This window comes from Bactrocera dorsalis, chromosome 5, assembly GCF_023373825.1.
Source record: "Bactrocera dorsalis isolate Fly_Bdor chromosome 5, ASM2337382v1, whole genome shotgun sequence".
Lineage (NCBI taxonomy): Eukaryota > Metazoa > Arthropoda > Insecta > Diptera > Tephritidae > Bactrocera > Bactrocera dorsalis.
In genome coordinates, this window is record NC_064307.1 from 2,332,668 (window position 1) to 2,355,556 (window position 22,889).

General features: G+C 37.1%; 1 protein-coding gene across 20 annotated transcripts in view; it reads left to right on the forward strand.

The window, feature by feature from the left end:
- Window positions 1–22,889, forward strand: part of LOC105232701 (collagen alpha-3(IX) chain) — a 382,089-nt gene that overhangs the window by 65,210 nt on the left and 293,990 nt on the right. For all 20 annotated transcript variants that reach the window (XM_049457510.1, XM_049457513.1, XM_049457505.1 and 17 more), the window contains 2 exons: window positions 18,170–18,333; window positions 20,005–20,543. In XM_049457510.1, coding sequence (XP_049313467.1) covers window positions 18,177–18,333; window positions 20,005–20,543 — 696 coding nt within the window. In that variant the 5' untranslated portion in view covers window positions 18,170–18,176. The remainder of the gene's footprint in view (window positions 1–18,169; window positions 18,334–20,004; window positions 20,544–22,889) is intronic.

Genomic DNA, 22,889 nt, shown 5'->3' on the forward strand with positions numbered 1-22,889 from the left:
CATCTGCAATTTGGCATCAAATTTGAAGGCGCACATGAAAGCGTATCTGTGTTTGAAAGAGTGTGTGTGTTTGAATGTGTGCGTTGCACTTGTTTTGCTACATTTACCTCACTGCCATTGAACTTAATTTGATTTTGCAACTTAAAATGTGTGTAAACTGTGTTTGTGGCCAAGTCCTGTGGGCTGCCAAGTCGACAAACTTCAACTAATGCCAGCAATCAGGCGGGTGACCATGATGCCGCAGCAGCACCGGTAACAACAATGACAACAGCCTTATATATGGCAACATTGAACTTGATATGTGTTTGGCAGGGTGCAGAGGCAAACACCGAGTGGCACTAAAGTGACAGCCGATGGAGACACATGCTGTTGCTGGCTACCACATGACGCAGAAATTCATGCATTAAAAATTTATTGTACATAAACATACATGTATTATCTATGTATGTGTGTGTGTGCTGTTTTACTTGTGCTTTTTGCTTCGGACGCCTTTGGCATCAACTGCTCATGGTGCTCGTCGGTCATGAGGCAGATGCAACAAGCATGAAATATTTACAGATATTGATGATATTGATATCATCATTCACATACTCAACATCTGTATCCACATAAAGCGTTCCTCGGCAAACGCAGCAACAACGGTAGCAGCACCCAACTGACAGCTACAATACTATTTTTATTTTCAGATTTTTTTCTCGGCTTTCTCGGCAGCAGTGCTTTCGATTTTTGTATTGAGCTCTGAGCATTGAACTGTCCGAAAGTTGGTTGTTGGTGGCTCGCTTCCTTCTTGGTTGCTTGCCAACTGAAGCGTTGGCCTCTGCCCAGAGCCACTGTCTGCACGCTTGTCTACCCACAGCAGTAAGTTAGTGAATTGGTTTGAAGACACACACACATATGTATGTATATAGATATGTTGTTAAGTGGAAGCAAAGCTTCTGTACTCTCCAGTGTGCAAAAAACAATTTCTGCAAGAAAAATCACCCACAATCACGTTGTTGCAAGTTGAATGAGTGAGCAGCGGAGTGGAACTGCTGACATTGCCGCAGTCGGCTGTCGCATGTAATATGCAGTAGCACTTAAAGTCAGTCCGTCCGCTGAACGTTGCAGCATCTTAGCGATCTTCGATTGCCGCCAGCATTCTTCCGTACGCTCTCAATGTCTGCGTTGTGCCACAGCGTTGCTGCAGCAATCAATGTGCGCTGCTCACTCGCTTTGCGCGCTATTTGTATTGCATTTGCTATTTCCTTTCGCTTTTATGTTTTCATTTTTACGTGTTTTGTTCGCGTTTGGGTCGTGTAGTCTTCTGTAGTTGTGTTGGCTGGTGTTATCAGCGCATTCTTATCGAATGACAGCGAAAATTGACTACATTGACTATTACAATTGCTGCGGCGGCAACAGTTATTGCCGCGGTTCAGTACATATTCCTGCAGCAATTGTTGCTGCTCAAATCTATTTATTTATTTATTTCGACTTTTTTGCTTTTGGTGTCTGGCTGTTTGACATGCAACGTTTGAGTGTAGTGAAAGTTTATTTGGAATTAATTTAATCGTGGCATTGACTAAGTTGCCAAGTAGTTGCAAGTGCTTACATTGCAAATGCACTCGCTAGGCTACATAAGTAAATTTGTCTGCACGTAATTGGAAATTGTGTGAAAATTGGCGGGAATGCGCGCGGAATTTCTAGCTTCTTAGCATTCGATTTGTTGTCGCCCAACTTTGTTGCTAAACAATCAAAGTCATTCAGTAAATCTGCATTGTAACTCATTCATTCATTCTTATCAACAGCAAATGTTTCGGTGATATTTAGTTCACCCGCGAATGCAAAACTTCATTCCAATATTGAGATTTGCTCTAATTTATAATCATTAAGTTCTTATGGTGCTTTAATATATTTTTTAGTTTCTAAGTTAATTTTCGAAGCTTAACTTCTTGAGTCAAAGCAATAATGGCCAATAATAATCAACGTTCTTCTCCATCAAAGCATAATTATGGGTATAATAAAAAGCATTACCTCTAAGCAAAGGGGGTTTGAAAAGCCACAACCTCAAGGAAATCTTAGTGAACACGTGAGCAGGATGTAAGTTAGAAACAATGAACACACTATCTAAAAGACTAATACAGTTTCAGGAGAACGTTCTCTCGATAAAAGGATATATCTTGACATTTTTCATTACCTTCCAGGAACCATAGCTTTTTGCAAAACCCTTTCTACACTGATTAAACTTATAAGCTTTATCATATGTCTGGTTTGGTCAAAAAATGATTATTTCTGTTTTTACTTAGAAACAATAAAGATATTGCATTATCCATATTTGATCATTGCTTCTTAAGAGACGAAGTTAATGTTTCTCTAATTCGGTCCTTAGGCTTCATGGAGATGCCGGAACATAACATAGCATAGTCCTTTGATAACATTTAGGGAGCTTTGCCTATCTGTGCCATTAAAGCGAAGCCTTCTTACTTTCAGTGAGCTCTTTATATGAAACTACTATTGGATCCCGTCACGGGTTGCTGTGGTATACATATTATACTATCATTCATATAATAAACTATTCAATACAGGGAACATTTTATTTACGAATAAAGGCGAAAACTTTTTGCCGATATAAGAATCCAACGGATTGTACTTGAGGCTTAATTTTGAATATGTTCATACAAATAAGAAAAAAATAAAAAATTTAAGGCTGCTTTCTAAATGTCTGGTCACCAGCTTTTTTGTCCAGTTAATAGGGTTTTCCTCTTAATAGATTGTACTTAATAAACATCAACAATGTGCATGGTTAATGGAGGTGTCCACTTATTAAGGCATCCATTCAAGGGAGCATTCACTGTATTCTTTATTTATGAATTGTTTTAACTATCCTATCGTCTAAGTTGGTTTAAACTGGATACAGTGTGCTAAATTTCACTAAAATCGGTTCATTAGTTTAGGAGTCTAACGCAGACAAATAACGTAACACGTACTTTTTATATATAAAGTCTAGAAAATACTTACTTTTTCCTCTCCAAAACTTGTGAAATTTACCACAATAATTTATTATGTTGTGAATGACCTGATTACTTATAATACGAGTATATCTCTGATCTACCTCTCCCTCTACTCGTATGAGAATATTTTTTTCTTTCTTCTATTTTATCTAATATTTTTCGACCTGTTATTTGAGGCAATCAATTTCTCCACTGCCAGGATAATATTTCCTTAATAAGGATTAATCAGCAACAGATTGTTTTTCAGTTCGGAATGCAATATGATGCGAAAGTGATTGAGCATATCAAATTTGGGTCAATATCGTTCACTTCACACGTGTTAATTCGTCTTCAGTCAACCAAATTGATTTGTTGTTATGTAAAATGCCCCAAATTTTTATAGACGATTTTATTTCAAGAAAAAATAAAATATTTTTGTCTGATATAAGGTTATAATATTAAACAATACAAAATGTATGGACGTACTTGAACTTGTTTAGCAATTCGTTCGACGGTAAAGCAAGAAAAGAAGTGGAAGGTAAAACTTTTTCGTTATAATGTATAAAACTGTTATCTTCTGCTCTCTCCAGAAGTTCCTTTATTATATTATTGAAATGTGCTTGTTGGCATGTCTTAAAAAGGTCCTCGTTTAAAAACGCCACAGCAGAGCAAAGAGTTATAGTCGCTGACTTCAGTATTCAGAAATTATCCTCTAATCCTTTATGAGTTTTCGAACTCATCACAGTCATTATTAATTTCACTAACTGCACCGCATGCATAACAATTTCACAGTCCGTCAAATAAAGTAGAGTAATAAATTTAAAGTAAAATGTACAGTAAAAACCAATTTGACTGCAGCAAATAAATTTCCATCGGTTGACAAGCCGTTCGCTTAATGAGAGCATCAATAACATGTGCGAAGAAGAGGGGATCATTCACAAGAAGTCTAGTATGTAAGAAACCCACACACAAAGAGAGACAAACACTGTTTGGCTTAATGAAGTCGACGGAAGCCGATGGAAGTCGAAAAGTCAAAACAAGTGTGAAGCATATAAAAAATATGCGTAAAGGCTGTTGTCTCCGATGGCATAATTGACACAATTGAATAATGAAGACAATGTGAAAACGCCGACAACAATGGTAATAATAGCGACAAATGATGTTCAACAGCGAAGTGACAAAACATCAAAGATTTTTAACAGACGTCTGTCTATTGGAGGCGTCATTGTTGCTGGTGTTGTTGTTCTTTTACAAAATACAAGGTTACCAGTGTAAAGTAGCTGTATCAGTGTGTGTTTGTATGAGACTCGTTGTGACTGACAACGGACTTTTGGTGCAAGAAGGGAACACTGTTTAAAATGAAATTTTGAAAAATATTGCCGTTTGTTTTAAGTGAAGAAGTTTGTTGCGATCTTGTACGTAAGTGAGGCTGTTGTAAGAATAACAACTAATTGAAAAAATGTAGTACATATGCTCTGGGCATCAGTCAGTAGATCATCTCTGGGGTTCTACAAGAACACGATCCAGGTTAAAACCTTCTGATAGTCGCCGCATCTTTTCGTAGAATTTCAGGCGCTTGAAATACCGTACTACAGTTCCCTTATACCAATTTGCTAATGAGTGCTCCCATGCAGGATAAGCGCACTAGAGTAGCCGAAACCAAGCGTTCTTAAACAAAATTTTTGTCTATATATGTAGTTGAGAAGCTGGAATAAAATTAGCGCTCTGAGATCTAAAATAGCTACGTCTTCATTCGTTACGTTTCTGTATCGAGAATTACTACCGATGGGTCTCAGATGAGTAGCCACAAAAACGGCAGAAAACTTCGCAAGGCCTAGATGGCAATGAGTGCAAAGTCTTAGAATATCCACTATTGTTTTTATTTTGTATTTCTTTCAAAATGTAATAAGTGATTATATTATATTTTCCATTTAAGACTAAATCATATAAATAAAGTCATCAATTTAATAGTTGTTGTGTTGAGCTGCAAGAAAGAGTCGGCTTTGGGACTGCAGGGTGTGGTAATTTTTCAAGTTTCAAGAATTTAGGAATTACTGAAATATTTGTAAACTTTTGCCCACAAATGAAAATAAAAGACGGACAAAATTTCAAGCAAAATATGTAAGTAAAATCAATAAGACGCTTAAGTGCAATCGGTGGTTAAGCTTATTAACATGTCTGCAGAAACATTTGACCAACAAGTGTTGAAGTGATTTCACACAACAAAAGCAAACACTCAGCCGCATTGAATATTAATATTTTTATTTATAATTTTCCATTTGTTATTGTTAAAGCTAGACAATTGTTGTTGTTGTGCCACTTATAAATAGATAAATTGTAAGCCTATAAAATGCGAGCTGTTAAACTTGTTGCACACTAACACATAAATATTGAATTTTATTGTCGAAAGGCGTTTGTGTTGTTGCGTCTTGTTAAACCGTTTGGCTGCCTCGGCTACCACAACGCTACCTGTTGCATACCAACTAAGTGCCTTCAACGTTGCTGCGCGGCCGGCCACTCAACAACCCGGCGCTGCAACAACGCATCATTTATTATTTAATATTTGATTTTTGTAATTTCCCAGTCGATATTTCTATTTATTCTCGGCATTTTTTCGAGTTTTTGCTCGCTTCGTCGCCAGTCTGACGTCGGCGTTGACAACAACAATAGTGGCGATGACGTTTTCTTCGTAAATATTGAAAATCGTCATGCACAATTGCAGCACTATTGTTAACAATAACAATACCAACAACAACAACAATATGCTATTATGGATTGTAGTGCAAATCAGTTCATGGTTGTTGTTGTTAATCGATTATTTCAAATACTCTACAATGCGGTGCTGAAGGCAGCCGCCGAACACTCAGCGTTTTGTTGTTGAGTGCACGTATTTGTTATTGTTTGCCTGCATTGATTTGCAATTCTTACTATTTATGGAGTTGCTGTGATTGAATGAAGTTCGCGAATACAAATACATTAAAATGAATGCACTGAAGTGTATTTGTTGTGATTATGCAAATTGATTTCAAATAAGTTTTTCCACGTCGATTGTTTTGGATTAATATTTAACAGATAATGCTTTATTGTAAGCAAATTGATTTGAGCGAGTACAGTTGATGGAGAGATAAACAACGGCACGTGGTTTTAATTCATCTGCATTCTACATGGGTTTCTATTGAAATAACTGCTGTCTTCCAGATTGAAAAACTATCCCATGGACTGGAAAGGTCATTTCAATTTTATGAGTTGCTTGACTTTTACTGACTTCCACTGTTGAACTATACGTTTATGTGTGGTCATTGCGGGATAGTTGGATACATTAACGCCATTGATCCTGCACGAAAATCTCATGCTGGCTACGTTAGTCTGAGAGCGCGTCGGATTTGGTTCTAACATTGAGTGGCATTGCCTCGTGCGATTGTGGTGAGCGTAGATCAATAGTCATCAATTTTACGGCGGTCACATCATTCTGTTCCAGAGTAGAACATGTGCATTGCCTTCAACAATGTATATTTTACGCCAGTTGCACAAGTTTTCAAATGCCACTTACAACGATTTTTAAAAAAATACATATTTGGGTTTCTATAGTTCTATACTTAAATTCTGATTTTAGTTATTGTAAAACAATAGAGTTTTTATTTTTAGCTCTTAAAGCTTGCATTTTTTTGATACGAACGGGCCTCATTGGACCTTACGAACATAAAAAAATACGAAAAAATTTCTAAAAAAAAGGAAATTTTAATTGAAAAATATTTTCTCTTATTTTTGATGTGGAAGAGGCTGAAAATTAACTCAAAGAGACGCAAAAATCGTATCGACCGATGATATCAAAGTTGCAGAAAGAAAATGACTTTTTCTCCTTCGATTTTGGATGTTATAGCTTGGGAGAACATACGCATTGGCTGCAATCGATACAAGCTGCCTCAAAAGATTTTTTTTGGTATAAAACGTAGGAGTTTTGACATCGCAAACTCTGGAGTGTTGAAACTTAGTCAAAAAAGACTTATTAGCGTAGGAAATTATATCATAATCTCACTGTGGCTCTGTGGTCTTCAAAAAACTTGTTCTTCCTGTCGTTGGAGGAAAACATGACCACAAAGGTAAAAATGAATCCCTACGTGATTACTTATACATTCTTCTTCAAGTCGTCGGAATCATATTCGGTCTAAACCAATCTGGTAATATGGTTTATGGGAAAGCAACCAGAAACCTAATTCATGCAGTTTCATAAATTTGTGAAACTCTCAAGATCTTACTTTCCTATTCTTGAAACGTGTAACCCTTCCTTACAAGCTCGTCTCTCTAAAGTTGCAATAACGCTTTAACATAATCTCTGCCATTGGCAAAACCAGAATTGCTGAATTTCAGTATGGCAACAATTTCCTATGCTCTGAATATGGGTCATCGCTTTGTTATGACAAGTGAAATACAGGTATTAAGGAAAAAACTTAAGCTTAGAGTGAGTTCGATGCACTCCCAAATATTCATGTGCAATACCTTTCTTTAATATCTTTAGTGTGTTGGTTATCTTGTTAAACTTCAGTTTTCGAATATCCAAAATAAATTATTGAAGGTTTCTTAAGGAGAAGGTCTGAAAATTCGCACGCGTCATTTTCTCACCAAGAAGTTGTTCATTTGTCAGAACGGATCAATATGGAAAATAGCTGACATGTAAACTGATGGGAATGTAAATTGTAAGGAAGACGAAATTCGGATTGGATTATTAACAAAAACATAATGCAATCTCCGATAAAATTTCTTAGATCGGATCACTATAGCATACGGCTTGTACATGTAAACCTGTTTTCTTGTTTTTGTTATCCTTCAGAATTATACATTTAACGAACCAATCCTCAGAAGCTGTGAAGTTTATACACTTATTACTATTTAGTCCCCATTACCTTAAAATATTAAATTTCTATTTTCTCTATCGCAAACGCTGAAAACTCCCAATGCATGGCAATTGACCCAGTTCGAAATGCGCGCGCACAATGTCAATATTATGAAGCCATCAAATGTCACTTGTTTAATAATTGAATGAGCAATTTAGAAATTTCATAAAATTACAGTTAACAACAACCAAGCGCCAAGTTTATTGCCATGGTAATTAATGAAAGTCAAAGCCACATGCGCACACAAACTCCAGCAGCACGACAGAGTTACATACACACGCACTTGTTGTATGTATGTATGACAAATGTCAACAACAAGCAGTCATAAATGTCGCGAATGCTCAACATCAAATAGTTAATACGAGTGACAGTGAAATTACAAAACCACAAAACATATGGGCGAAGTGCTAAAAGCAGCTGCAACTGCAGACCAACAAACAAATATCTCACCAGCATACTGACACCAAAACGTAACCCCCTTCGCCGGCGCGCTGAAACTCATGCTAACTAATTAGTGTTTAATTTGTAATTCACATTGAAGTGGAGAAGTCAAAATGTGACAGCAACTTCTTGAACAAAGCAATTGTGAGTGCCGCCGTGAGGGTGTGTGTGCATGAGCGCATGTATCTGCCATTGTCTGCAGATAACTGTGCGAGTATGTCGAGTAATCGACGAAGCGCCACGCGCAACTCGCCTCAGCTTCCGCAGCAGCACTTGGAGTGTGGCAATGTGAGCTGCTGCAAGCAGCTGCCAGCAATAGTGGCCACAACACTAAGAGTGTACACACATCCACTTACGTATGTACATACGCGTGCATACATACATACACCCACTTACATATGTGAGTAGTCATGTAATAAAGCTCTTAAGTGTGGCAGCTGTAGCAGTGGTCCGCGGTCACATGCTAATGTGGCACTTGCAACTTCTTACAATTTTCTATGTCATTCGACTTGTGGTTACTTTTTGTTGCTTTGTTGTTGTTGTATTGGCAATATAAGTGCGCTGCGCGAGTTGCTGATGAGACGTCGCTTTTTATGATTCATTTCCAGCAGGAATTTCACACTTTTCCAACGAGTGTGTTTGGTTGCAAGTGTGCACAAGTGAAAATAAATACAATTTGCCAGACTTTTGTTTATTAATTTGACTGGTATGATATGTTGTTGTTGCGTTTCCTTGAAAAAGTTCATCTTTTGATGTTTTTGATTTATTGAAGACTCCGAAATCTGCAAGTTAACCTTGAGTGAACAATGAAATGAGGTCACTGAAATCCAGTAAATTTGTTTGAACTACATAGAACTAGTTAATATTAGAAATTTTATATATTTATTTCAATATCTTTTAAAATATTGACCACATTTAGATATAATCTATTTTTTTTTTAAGTTTTCTTACCGCTGAGTTAACCATTTTCATAATCTATGGGTTAATTAAATTGAATTAAGCACAATTTTATAAATTGTACTAACAAAGAAGAAAACTACATTTTCACTTATGTTATTACAAAACATTAATAAAGCCTTAAAAACATGCGCTGTCGCTGATCATCGTCAGTGCCCTCAGCGAATTTTAGTTTTTCTATTTTCAACTCATTTTTGGAGTGCCTCTCGCTCGGTTGTTGGACAGTTTTGACGTCATATTTATAAACCAACGTTTTATGAATGTGGGGTCCTAGCTACGTTGTGAAGCATTTCTTCGGTGACCTCTACTTGATGTCAAAAGATTCAGATCTTTTGGTATGAGTCTTGCATTGACACGCTTCATACCCAAAATATTTACCCAAAATGTGTTTAGGCGATCCATAAGAGATGTTGAGATGATCTGCTGTTTCTTGTATGCCTACGTGATGATTTTAATAAACAGTTCTTTAACTTTTTCGATGTTATCTTCATTAACTCAGGTAGATGGTACGTGCCTTTTTTTCTATGACTTCACGATCTTCTCTGAATGCTTTGTGCCACTCGTTGATACATTTTTCTGTAGTAAAATCGCTAGATATACTTCTCATATCTAATTATTTATAAATAGTATTGCTTAATTAACTTTTTGTCAATAATATTTCTACATTGGGTAGCACGCCTGATACTTGCTAATCCTTAACTCTTTTTTTTTCATTAACTCTTTTTCTGCCTGTTGTTAGTCGCATACCCTTCCATTTTTGTAGTTCATTATTATTTGAAGTTTTCACCACCTGAAATTTATTGACAGCAGTAGTCAAGGCAATGAGAACGGTTTGTCATTTCATTTGAATTTCAACGAAAAATCTGACAGCAATTTTTTAAACCAAACGAACTGTCAATAGTATAAAAAAATAAATATTTCGTGTATTATTGATTACATCACTGTCAACTTATTGTCATTCAGTATGGTACGATATGGACCCCCCTTTACTAAGCTATTATTTAACCCCTTAAAGAGCGGCTTAAAGGTGAAAAAATTAACGGAAATAAAAATCCAAATGAAGTCATAACAGAACGACCTTCGCAAATACAGCATAGCAATGCCAATAAAATATATACATATGTATGTGTGTTCATGTAGCCAAATCTACTTTCCACATGAATTTCACGCTACAGTGCACCTTTTCGGCAGTTTTACTAATGATTTTTAACTACCGAGCTATTTGGTTTTAATTTTTATTGCTAAACCCATTAAATTTTAGGCTCAGCGGCGCGGCGCATCAAACATCTATCAATTGAGTCAACTTCGAGCATTAACTGTTCGAATCTATGAATATGCATGAGTGCTTAAATTCCCGCGAATTATAGGTGACAATATTCTATTGATCAATTTAATAGCACATTAATTAAAATGTAAGCACCGATGTCATATTATTTGTCATTTCCATCGTATAACTGTCAAACCCTTAGGGGAAAAACCATGCATTTGAATTTCATTGTTTCCAATGACAGCTTCTACAAAATGTTATTGAACTTTTGCTTTTTCATTTACGGATTTTTTACTCGTAAAATTTTGATGACCGCAGGTGACGGTTGTGGGTCACACATTTCTTCTGACGTGACACAATTCTAATGATGTCAATATACATATTTTTAAGGGGTAATAAATGACGTTAGAAATATCTATGTCTTTTTCAGAGATCTGTTGAATAAAAAATATATGATGTCAATTTCATTTTTTAACACAAGGCATTAAAACACATACTATGAGTCGTGCCATAAATCGATATATATTTTCGCGTTAATTTAGAGATTTTAATATACGAGGGCTGTCCGATAAATAACCGACCTAACCATGATGCACGCGACTTTTTCTAAATTTTTTTTTTATTTTTCTACATAGTCTCCTTGTAACTCCACACACTTCTCCCAGCGATGCTCCCATCTCTGCAACCCTTCCAAATAGTACTTGGCGTCTTTGTCTGCAAAATACGAGTTCACGAAAGAGATTGCCTCCTCATTTGACGAAAATCTCTGGCCGCCGAGCGCAGTTTTAAGTTGAGGAAACAAAAAAAAGTCGCTTGGTGCTAGATCCGGTGAAAAAGATGGATGGTCAAGCAGTTCGAACCGCAATTCGTGGATTTTCGCCATGGCGACTGTGGAGGTGTGAGATGGTGCGTTGCCTTGGTGGAACAAGACTTTCTTTTTTTGCAAATGTGGCCGATTTTTCGAAATTTCTTCCTTTAGCTTGCCCAATAATGATGCGTAGAATGCTCCTGTTATAGTTTTTTTCTTTTTCAAGATAGTCGATAAAAATAATTCCATGGGTGTCCCAAAAAACACTCGCCATCACTTTCCCAGCCGAATACACAGCTTTAGGTTTTTTTGGGGCTGGTTCCCCCTTTTTAATCCACTGTTTAGATTGGTTTTTTGTTTCGGGCGTATAATGATGAATCCAAGTTTCGTCTACAGTTATCAATCGGCGCCAAAACTCGGTCTTATTGCCTCTAAACTGAGCCAACAGAGCGCTGGAAATGTTCATGCGCGCACGTTTGTGGTCTAGCGTAAGCAAACGCGGCACCCAATGCGCGGACAGCTTTCTCATGCCCAAATCTTGGTTTAATATGTGATAAACGGTGGTCGTCTAGTACCAATTGATGAACTTTAGCGATGTTATCGTTAGTGGTTACAGTTTTTGGACGCCAAGGACGTTCATCATCTTCCAAGCTCCTGCGACCACGTTTAAATTCAGCTGCCCAAAATTTTACGGTGGTAAACGATGGTGCAGAGTCACCATACACAGAGTCCAACTCATCTTTGATTTGTGAAGGCGTATTGCCTTTCAAAAATAAAAATTTAATTACAGCTCGATATTCAATTTTTTCCATTTTGGGGAAATCACCGAAATAGACTCACAAAAACGACGGTCAACAGATAATTGCGCAAGATAAATTTCTGAAATTTTGGCGATTAGGTATTATAATCTGCACAATTTGAAGTAGAAACTTTTTTTTCAGATGTGCCGCTAGCTTCACGTTGAGGTCGGTTATTTATCGGACAGCCCTCGTAAATTTAGAGTGAAAAGAGACTTTATATCCCAAAGTTATTCTAAAGTAGTGGTGGCTACAACAAACTATTTAACTTTGAATATTCAGACTACATTTGTGTAAGAATGATGACGAGTACCATGTTGTTCAAAAAGTGTTGTCATTTGATAAAGAAAACACAATTTTATGATTCAAAATACTCTTTAGTATTCAGTATAATCTCCCGGAACATTAATACACTTGCTCCAACGATCCTCCAATCTGTGGATTACATCTCTGAAGTCAGAATCCGGAAGGTCTGCAAAATACGCTTCAACAGCCGTTGCGACCTCTTCATTTGATGAAACATGCTTGTCACGCAAATGTTTTTAGAGTTCTGGAAATAAATGGAAGACGTTGGGGACCAAATATGGTGAAAACGGTGGATGCTCCAACAATTCGAATTTTTATTCATGGATTTTAGCCATTGTCAAAATGCTCTTGTGGCACGGTGCATTATCCTGATGAAAAAGAATTTTTTTCTTCTGCAAATCGGGTCTTCTTTAGCGTATTTTTTCCTTCAACTGGTCCAAAAGGTTGCTTGCAAGTAATCCACAAACAAAATTCTTCTAGTATTTCAAAAGCTGATGCCATAATCTTGTTGGTCGATTTTCGGACACGAACTCGTTTCAAAGCCGAACAACCAGGTTCACACCACTTTTTAGCCTTTTGTTTTAATTCAGGATCATGGTGATAAACCCAAGTTTCATCCATTCAGTGCTGAATCGACATACAAAATTCACTTTATCCTTTTTAAAACGCTCAAAATATTGCTGAAAACGTCCCATTCGAATGTGTTTTTATTCCATTATTAGCGAATGCGGCACCCAACATTGCAGCCGCTTGCTTTGATTCATTAATCCAGGTCCAGATCCTCTTTTATAACTATAGCGTCGCATCAATAAATTTTCGGGATCTCCTCATACGTTAGTCTTAATTTTTTCTCTTGCTCTCCTCGTGAACTAGTATCTCTTCGAAATTACAAATTTCGTCTTTCTCTCTCTCTCTTCTTCCAGAATTATTGATAATCTTCGAACTTTCAGCTGAGGTTAAAGCTCGTGGTATTATAATAGTTATGCTCATGGTATTTATCAGACAAAGAGAGCCATTACGTATAAATTATTGTTATAAGTTTTGCGTTAAGGGAAACAACCTTTGGTTATCCAAATTTTTTTTGTATCGATATTTGACAATGAATGAAACATGGTTCCAAAATTTGACCCAAGAATATAATAACTGACGTTTGAACTGCTTTGAAAAGAAAGAAAACCCATCAGCAACACATACGACCTTGAGCTTCAAATACTTTTGCATCTAACATTTTTCTCAGATCTCGTCTCAAGTTACTTTTACTGCAATGAGAGCTCCAGAGATTCAACGACAAAAAGTGTAAACTGCCAAGACTGAGACTTTATCTTTTAATTTTGAAGCAAAACATCAATCGGAATACAAAAATGGTATTCAACAGCTATAATCGGTGTGTCATTCTCGATTACAACTATATTGAATAGTAAAATCATATTATGACACAAAAAACTTTAGTTCTCTTTACCACGTCACTGAGACCTGGTATATATCTATGTACAGGTTAATTATATTAGTTGAAAATGTACCGCTGAATCTACTATTACTTGGCTTTCCTTCTACCTTCTCTTTCTTAGCACTATTTCACATTTCACTCGAAGCTAATTTTAACTCATCACCAAGCAGACCATATTCATACAGAATAGCTGAGGTAAAAGTGGAATACTCGTAGATTCTATATTTCGCTAACTAGGCTTAATACATACCAGACGAGCGATGCAACTATAATATGTAAATGTGTGTGTGCATAATGACATTTCAGCTAATTTGACGAATTTTGGTTCAAATGATGGACCAACAATAATGCAAACTCAAAATGTATGGAGAATGTGCAAAAGGAAATGATAAGCATAAAAATCCATATTTATGTATGTGTGTGTGTTTGTTTACCTACAAATGTCAATTCGGAGCCAAATCGCCAAACCAACTCAGCCAAAGTTGTCGAACACAAGGGTACGGCAAACGAACACAACTATGTTGGCAGCTCATCAAGGGATTATGTGCACAAACAACAAATGCAACAATGACAATAACATCAATACAATGTCTGTCTGCTATATTGAAGCGCAAGTTCGTCAACTTGCACTAGTAAGCGTGCTCGTGTGTATGTGAGTGTTGTTTGCTGAATTTCGTTTGCGCAAACCACTCTCGGACAATTACATCAAGTGGCATTTTTAATTTATGTCGCCATTACATTGTACTAATAGTGGCTGTAAATTAACGTCAATATGACATGAGCACACACTCACACAAACTCACGGACATACTGAGTGACATCAATGGAGCGCACCCAAATACTGCCAGAAATTTGGAGCAGCTTGTTTGGCCAACAAGTTGCAACTGCTGGCTCATATAAGTATGTGCGTAAACACGTATGTATGTATACATATATATGTATGTGTGTACAGGTGCTTGTGCTCTGCATGTTGCGGTGTGCAGAAGCGCGTGCATTGACGTCCTCAACCGCACGTCACATCAACGTCACTGTCATTAGCTTCAAAATTGAAATTTCACATCAATGCAATAGTCAGTCAATGGGAGCTGCGGACAGACAGATTGGCTGTACTCGTACATGTAAACAAATGTCAAAATGCTGAAATACCGTGAGTGTGTGGTCTCGCATGATGCGCTTGCCTGCAATTTTTGGATGTTTCCTGCCAATTCTGCAGTTTTTAAACAAAATACTACACTTCAATTTTGGTACAAAAATAGACAACAGCAGTGTCTCTGAAGTTTCAAATTTATATACATATATATATATTAATTACTTTAGAGAACTCGGGACACTTTTATTTCACCAATTTTATATTTTGTTCACTGTATTTAAAATTGCTTTGAATAAATGTAAGAGGAGTATTTTCGATATTTCGCTATTTTCAAAATTTTCATTCTTGAATGAAAGCTTTAACCATTTTGTTATGATTTTTTGTGATCTTACGATCACGGAAGCTGTTGCGACAGAATAAAATAATGTACAGATAGACAGCCATGATAGTTTTTCGATTTTAAAAATAGTTTATACTTCGTTGCTCGGCCAAGTCTCATAAAAATCCTTTATAATAGCTGAAACCTAAAGGTAATGAAAGTTTAGATCAGAAGTCTCATGTATAAAGGCCCGCTGGTTATATTAATATTACCATATACTGTGCGCTCTTCTAAAGGTTTTTTTTTACTTAAAAATAATATTTTGTTTTTTTATGCGTGGCCAGATAGCTTCAAAAGTAAGAAAGGCATTTGAAATTTACAAAAGGGACCTATGAGATGTCCAATAACGGATATGCGGACAACACCAACATAGCACCCGTTGATATTGTCGGCAGATGCATTGTTGCGAAGATCACTCTAAGGCTCATAAGTGGCTGCTATTAAACTATAAGACTTGTTTGAATGCTTGGTCATAGCGGAATAGCTGAATAGCCGATCAAGATAAGGAGGGCACGTTTAACCTGCTCACATCGAATTGCGAACGAGTTGTGTACGCGTTGTCATTTTGCGTTCTAGCACTAGAGCTATGAATCCGCGTACATTTAGCAGACGTTGGCAGACGACCAGCCTTTGCGTAACTTCAAGATTCTTATATGTAGTATAGAATATAAAGTAGGCCATCTTCTGAACTATTTGCCCTTAGCAAAGTTCACCTTACTTGCTGGAGATTTTAAAATATGGTTCGGATACAAACCTTGACGGACACAAATTTCCAAAGTTGTATGGAAGAAGGTGAGGTGGAAATATCTAGGCATACGAGTATTCCCCTCCAATATCCAGTTTTTGCTAGACTAAGATTGAGACATCCCAGCAGTCTTGCCTTCGAACAGCCAAGAGTCATAGACGAAACTGACATTAGCCGCTTCAATAGCCACCTTTCTTCGATTTATGAGGATCTTTAAGATAGTTTTAAAGGACTTTTGGGTACTACAATGGATCGGTTATAAGCTGTTACAGGGATCTTCTGTTATGATCGACCTTTTTACCTAAACTTAATTGATTGAATTAGGATTATTTGATGAGAACTTAAAATTGGCATAGGGTTGTCTTGTAGGTACTAAAATAAAAAAGTATAACGTTAAGTTAAAGCTTCGTGCGTGAGGTCGTTCATCGAACTAACATGGAACGAAATATTGGGCCATACAATAAATCCATCTTTCGTCTAAAGTTATAATGAGAACATGAGAAGATCTCATTATCACGAGACCTGAATTTGATCCAGCAAACCCAGAACTCAGTTCTTGAATACGAAAGTTATTTCATTCTTCCCTAACAGTAACAAACGAATTGATGTAGTTGTTAGTGGTCCAGCACAATTTAAGCAATATTTGCATTCCATCATTCTCTGCGCTTTGATTTATAAACTTCATTTCTTATGCATGTTATTCATTATCTCATTTATCATAACAATAGAATACCGTTACTTTCAAGTGTACAACACATAACTCCTTTAGCCCTTAATAGCTACATAAATGTATTAGTATTTTTTTTGCAAAGTCAATTGCTGAAGTTGTCTAGCTCCTGCCCACCCGGCAGGTAAGTCCTTAAGAGCAGACGAAATTCAAGTAGCAGCCGGAAAAGCCATTTGCTGTTGGTCATATTTGTGGTTTCGAATGCTACAAATCAATGTGCATCGTTGTTATTGTAATTGCAAATGTTTTGGCTGTGACACACACACACATCGACAACCTCACATACACTGACATACTCACATGCATATGTGTGTGGCATAAATCGTCAGTGACTTGAGTTACAACGCGGACCAGTTTCAAATAACAACTAACTGACCGCCAACTGCCAGCCAACCACCAACAGCAATAACAACTGCAACAGACGCCAACCAATTGTGTGTGCAATTGAATGTAAATACCGGCGCACATACATACGCACATGCATATGCAGATGTGTGAGGGTACATATTTTGGGGCGCACCAAAACGCTCAAGTCAATTTGCAACACCGCAAACGTACAGTCCACAGCAGACTGGTGCAACATAACCGCAGCTCAGTGCATTCGGTGTGGCGGTGCGAGCGGTGAGCGATAGTCTGACTGTATTCCCCAAATCCGAAGCGACTAAATGGGTTTAGTTTTACTTCAAATGCCTGCTAACGGTAAATGTATGATGACATCGAAAGTGGTGGCGGGGAAGGGAAGGGAAGCAATTGACTGGGCTGAAAATTTACACTTGAAATTTGTATGCGGATATATGGTGTGGGAGCCTGCTCTTATTGTTGCTGTTGTTGTTTAGTATTGTGTTGCACATTGTAGTGTTGTGCCTGCTACACTCAATTGTGGTCTTGTACTTTATATGCCACATGCGTTATGGACAATTAATTGCGCTCCTACTACATTTATACAACAACAGCAACAAAAACATTAAAGCAGCGACATATGCACAAACACATAGAAACACACATATACTCCACTCACTTGTTGGCCATTTTGCATATATTTGTTGTTGTGTTTGTGTTGTTTTGGGCGCTTGCATCCTTTGTGGCAATCAATCTATGCTCGTTTGAGCGCATTTTATGCACAAACGCTTGCAAACGGTTGCAAAAGATTTACTATTACTTTGCAGTTTTTATGTGCGTATTTACACAGGCACCCACACACACACATACATGCGGAATTATTTAGTCCTGCGTTGCATTTGATTGTTTGAACGTCGTTTTTATTGCCAATTTTATATCAATTTTTGTTGGTGCAATTTATGACAATAACAAAATGGAATTTTCAATTGCTCTCGTTTTCTTTTGCAGCCCCAACATGCAACAAAACAACAACAATAAGCTCGGTGTGCACCAAGGACAAGCGCACGACAGTATTGGTGTCAAAATGTTGGCCCTGCTAGTGATATTTCTTTGTTGTGGACCATTGCTGGCCGCTTCGAGTCTCGACGGTCTTCAAGGGCAGTCTATTAAAGGTAAGTTTTATGGCATAATGTCTCGATTTGTGGTGAATTATATTTTAAAATAACAATTGCAATTGGAAAATTTGTCAATATATTTTAATCTCGCTCGAGTTTAACGGGACTTCATTGTTTCTATTATTTATAGTACTTTCTAAGAGAAGGAAGACCTAAAAACCAAAACCGCGTATAAATAATGATACTACTTATCTTCCTCTCAGCTGTGTTGTTTAGAATTTCAAATAATTTCAGATATGTTGCAGGAGAACCATTCGAACCTTAGAAATTTCATTCCTGCGTTAAAACATCTTAGAGAGTATTATACGCGCCTTATTACAAGTGAAACGAACTCTCTAATTGACTAAGTAATTTTAAATTCAACCTTCTTTTTTATCATCGAAAGGATAACCCCAAACAAGGAACCGGACGACACATAATGAATCTTCTACTTTAAATTATCTCGACGAAGCACTATACTTCGGAGCAGCTAAATTTCCGTTAATTGTTATTTTTAATTTGAGGTTGCTCCAAAGTTCAGCTTCCTTTAGAGAAGTGTACATTCACTCCGAGAGCAGAGCTGCCTTAGCCTTTAGCTCGCTAGAAGTGGACTCAATATTTTTGAAAGAACGTTTGAGTCTTTAATAGTAGTATCAAGCTACTTTGTTATCTGATTTTTTTGGTTCCAGACACAGCAATTGCCGAAAACTGCAAAGCCCCAGAGCTTGCTGGGGAGATTACCTTTATTCCAACTTCATCAGATTGGCAATGAGTCGGTGATCTGTTGTCCTCCTTACTATTGCGTTGACTCTATGGACCTTTCATGAACCAAAACGCGAAAATGCGAAATCTTTCAGAATTAATTTCCTTTAGCAAAGTGCATCTGAACACTGTCAAATAGACTCACCTAGGGTGAGGTTACATTTGTTTTAGGTGGACTCATTTGGACTCTGTTTTTCAACTGTTCAGCCTTTGCGAGACTGAGGTGGAAGCATCTCAATATACACACTTTCGGCGAACCAGGTGGGCCTAAATATTCGGTGTTCCGGCAGACTTTGCGAAAATAACATGGTTTCCACCTTAAACATTAGTCTTCATGAAATTATAATCCGCCGCATTAAGCATTTAGTTACTTTATCATCCCGCGCAAATTCCTTCCAGACCCGTTACAATGCCGTTGCCACCACTGTGCCGTTCGCTTGCCATGCATTCGAAAACGTTGCATAATTTTTGGCGTTTCATTGCATTTGCACAAAGCATATTTGTGTTTGTTGCAATCAATATACTTCGCAAAGTGAATAAAATAAAAATTCGTAAAAATATGGAAAACGGTTTGTAAAGTATCCTTAAATTTAAATAAAAAATTTACTCGAACAATTGTAACTGTAAAATGCGCAGAATTGCAAATTAAACAAACGATGCTTGCAACCCGACGCGCATACATTGCAGTAGAACAACGAAAAACGCCGAGTTTTTACACATCCAACTTTTTATTGACTGCCACCAACTAAATGTATTGCAATCAATACGCGTTATTGTTGTTGTAATATGTAAACTACATAATTTTTGCCACACACAATTGAAATGTTATGCAATTTTTATTTGTTGGCAAAAAGAATATTTTGTGTAAATATTTTATTGCTTTTGTTTTCTTCTCTTTTTTACGCTCGCACACGCACACACACACAGATGCCTTCGGCGAATATTCACTAACGGACATGATCAACGCACAGTCGCAGGGCATCGAGTACGAGGAGGCCGACGACGGTTTCCCCTCATACAAATTCTTACCCACATCCGATGTTAAGACATCATATCGCGTCCTGCTACCCGAAAGACTTTACGAATTCGCCATACTAGTCAAATTTCTGCCGAACAGCCCGAAGGGTGGTTATCTCTTTAGCGTGGTAAACTCCTTCGAGTCTGTGGTGCAGTTGGGTCTGCACTTGTCGACGGTCAGCAAGAATTTCTGGAATGTTTCATTGCTCTACACGCAGTCTGATCAGATTTCGGTTAGCCGTAAATTGGTCAGCTACCAATTGCCATACAGGGGCAAGGAGTGGACAACACTTTCATTTCAGGTACTCAGGGACAAGGTGCTCTTCTACTACGATTGCGAACTAAATACGACGACAACGGTCGTGCGGGAACCACAGGACTTGGTCTTCGATTCAGCCTCAACTTTGTACTTAGCGCAAGCAGGCCCCAGATTAACTGGGCATTTTGAGGTAAGTGATTTCGGTTACGATTTGTTGTTATATTTTTTCGTTTTTATTCGCAAATACGCCTTTTTGGGAAAGTACACATGGCAGAATAATTCTCCACGAATTCATATTTTTACATTAAAATTATTTCTTTGAAGTTCTGTGATTAATCGCTAGTTATATTGTAATGAATTTGATAGTGGCACTTAGCTTTATGGCTCAGTGCCCATACAGAGTTGTGTGTAATGAGAAAAAATGGTTATTATCTATAATACCATTTTCCATTTTATGATAATGAATTGTGCCATTATTGTACTGAATGCTTATTTGAGCAAAATCACCGATTCGAAATGCGTTCTCTTTTAAAAACAATTATGTTTATAGAAAGTGCCTAGAGGAATCTGCAGATAATAATTTAGCATTGAATTCCCTTTTGATATTTTGGTAAAATAATGAAGTATAGTATATAACATTTATTCATAGATGACCATATGCATATGAGAATATATTTCAACTTTTTCCGGATCCTTGTTCTTCATTTAAAATTTCAATGTATTGAATACTTTTTCATTTAAACTATCTCCATGGCAACGGCATGTGACTTTCAATGCAATGAATGTTTTTTTCCACAAACTGTGTTTTTATAGAAATTTTATAGAATTAGATTTAAATTCGGTCCGCGATATAGCCTTCCCTTTCAGCGTTGAGCAAGGAAGGATTAAAGAGGGCAGGGACACAGGGTTAAGCAAAATTAAACACCTTTCCAACCCCTAGACAGCTGCGGTGTCTTTCAAGTGCAGTTCTGACAAAGAGTGTACTCAGAACATAGTGATATTCCTGATAATTGTTAAGCAGATGAACTAGCCAGAGAAGCTGAAAAGTAAAATTTATATACCTCTGTTTGCTTTTAGACATTTAATCAATGATATTTATAATAATAATATGATCGAGCATCGGTGGAGGTAATCCCCAACTAGGAATATAGGCCGCATAAGTCGACTATTAAAATTCAAAGGCAATGAAATAAGAACTCTAGTAGAAGTGCTAACCGGTACCTCTCTAATTGGTAGACATGTCAGAAGACTGGGAACACCTTACCACACCATAGAGAAAAAAACAATTAGGTACAAACTAAAAAGAGACTTCCTTGAAACATTTTTTCTTAAAAAGGCCAACTAGATTCTCTATTCTAAATTCGAAACACACTAAACATATATTCTCTTGATTCCACGACTGAAGTCGAATTTCAATAGAGATGTGATTATTATATACATATATAGGCGGATTTTAATTCTATTGACTAAGCGAAAATGATTAGTTTTGTGTGTTTCAATCTCATATCATTCACCCGACCGATATTTTTACTTAAAAAGATCCATGTGTCGTCAACAATTAGATGTAAAAGTCAAACCGGCTCGGATCCGTTCGTACCAACTGCTTCATTACATCCTTTAATCTTTTCTCAAGTTGATACATCCTAAGTTCAGTACTTGGGCTTTTACAACATCTGGTTTCTTTACCTTGGGTTAACCTTTTACTGGTTTCTACTCGAACGATCCTTTCGAGCGTTTATTGGGTCGCGAAAATACTTTAATTTTTTAATTCAATTTTCCAAGCATGAAAGTTCTGATATTATGGAGTTCCTATAATTTTGTTGTATATTCTTGAATCTTGACTAAAAGAAGTATTTTTTGTAGTTGTAATGTGATGATTTTAATTATGAAACAACTTTAATAAGAGTGTCAGAAAGTGAGCTTGAAGTATGTAGATCCTGATATCATATTTCTGTTTTCGAAATGCGTCCAAAATATCTACCTAATTTTGGTGACAGTTGGTTACCTGAAAATATTTAATCTATATTTAAATTAGTAAAAAATGTTATTTTTAATAACTACCTACAATGTGGTGAGGGTGGAAAGTTACATCATCTCCGCTTACAGCTTTTCACCATCGGCGTTTCCGCTCTCAGAAGCAAAGCTATTTGCCCTTAGCAACAGCAGCGACAAAAAAGCCTTATTGGATAGAAAAGAAATTACTTAGTTTCGTAGAAAATAACGGGGTAGCAAATTGAGTAAAAGAGAGAGTAAAGTTGCGTGAGCAAGAGAAGAGTTTGAGTCAAAACGAAACCCAACACATTGTATGCGAGTATAGGGGTTGTTGCAAAGCGAGGTGTGTTATTCTTCACATAAAATGTAAGCAATTTCACCACTACACTTCGTTGGGGTTGCCTACGACAGATGGCGCGAAGAGCGTTATCTGCTATTTCGGAGCATTTGAGTGAGTTTCATTGGGTCGCGCAAGTGAAAGTGTTGAATTGACCTGTGTTGCAAGTGCGCCCACTTCCTTTCACTTTGACCACTCTTCGTTGAG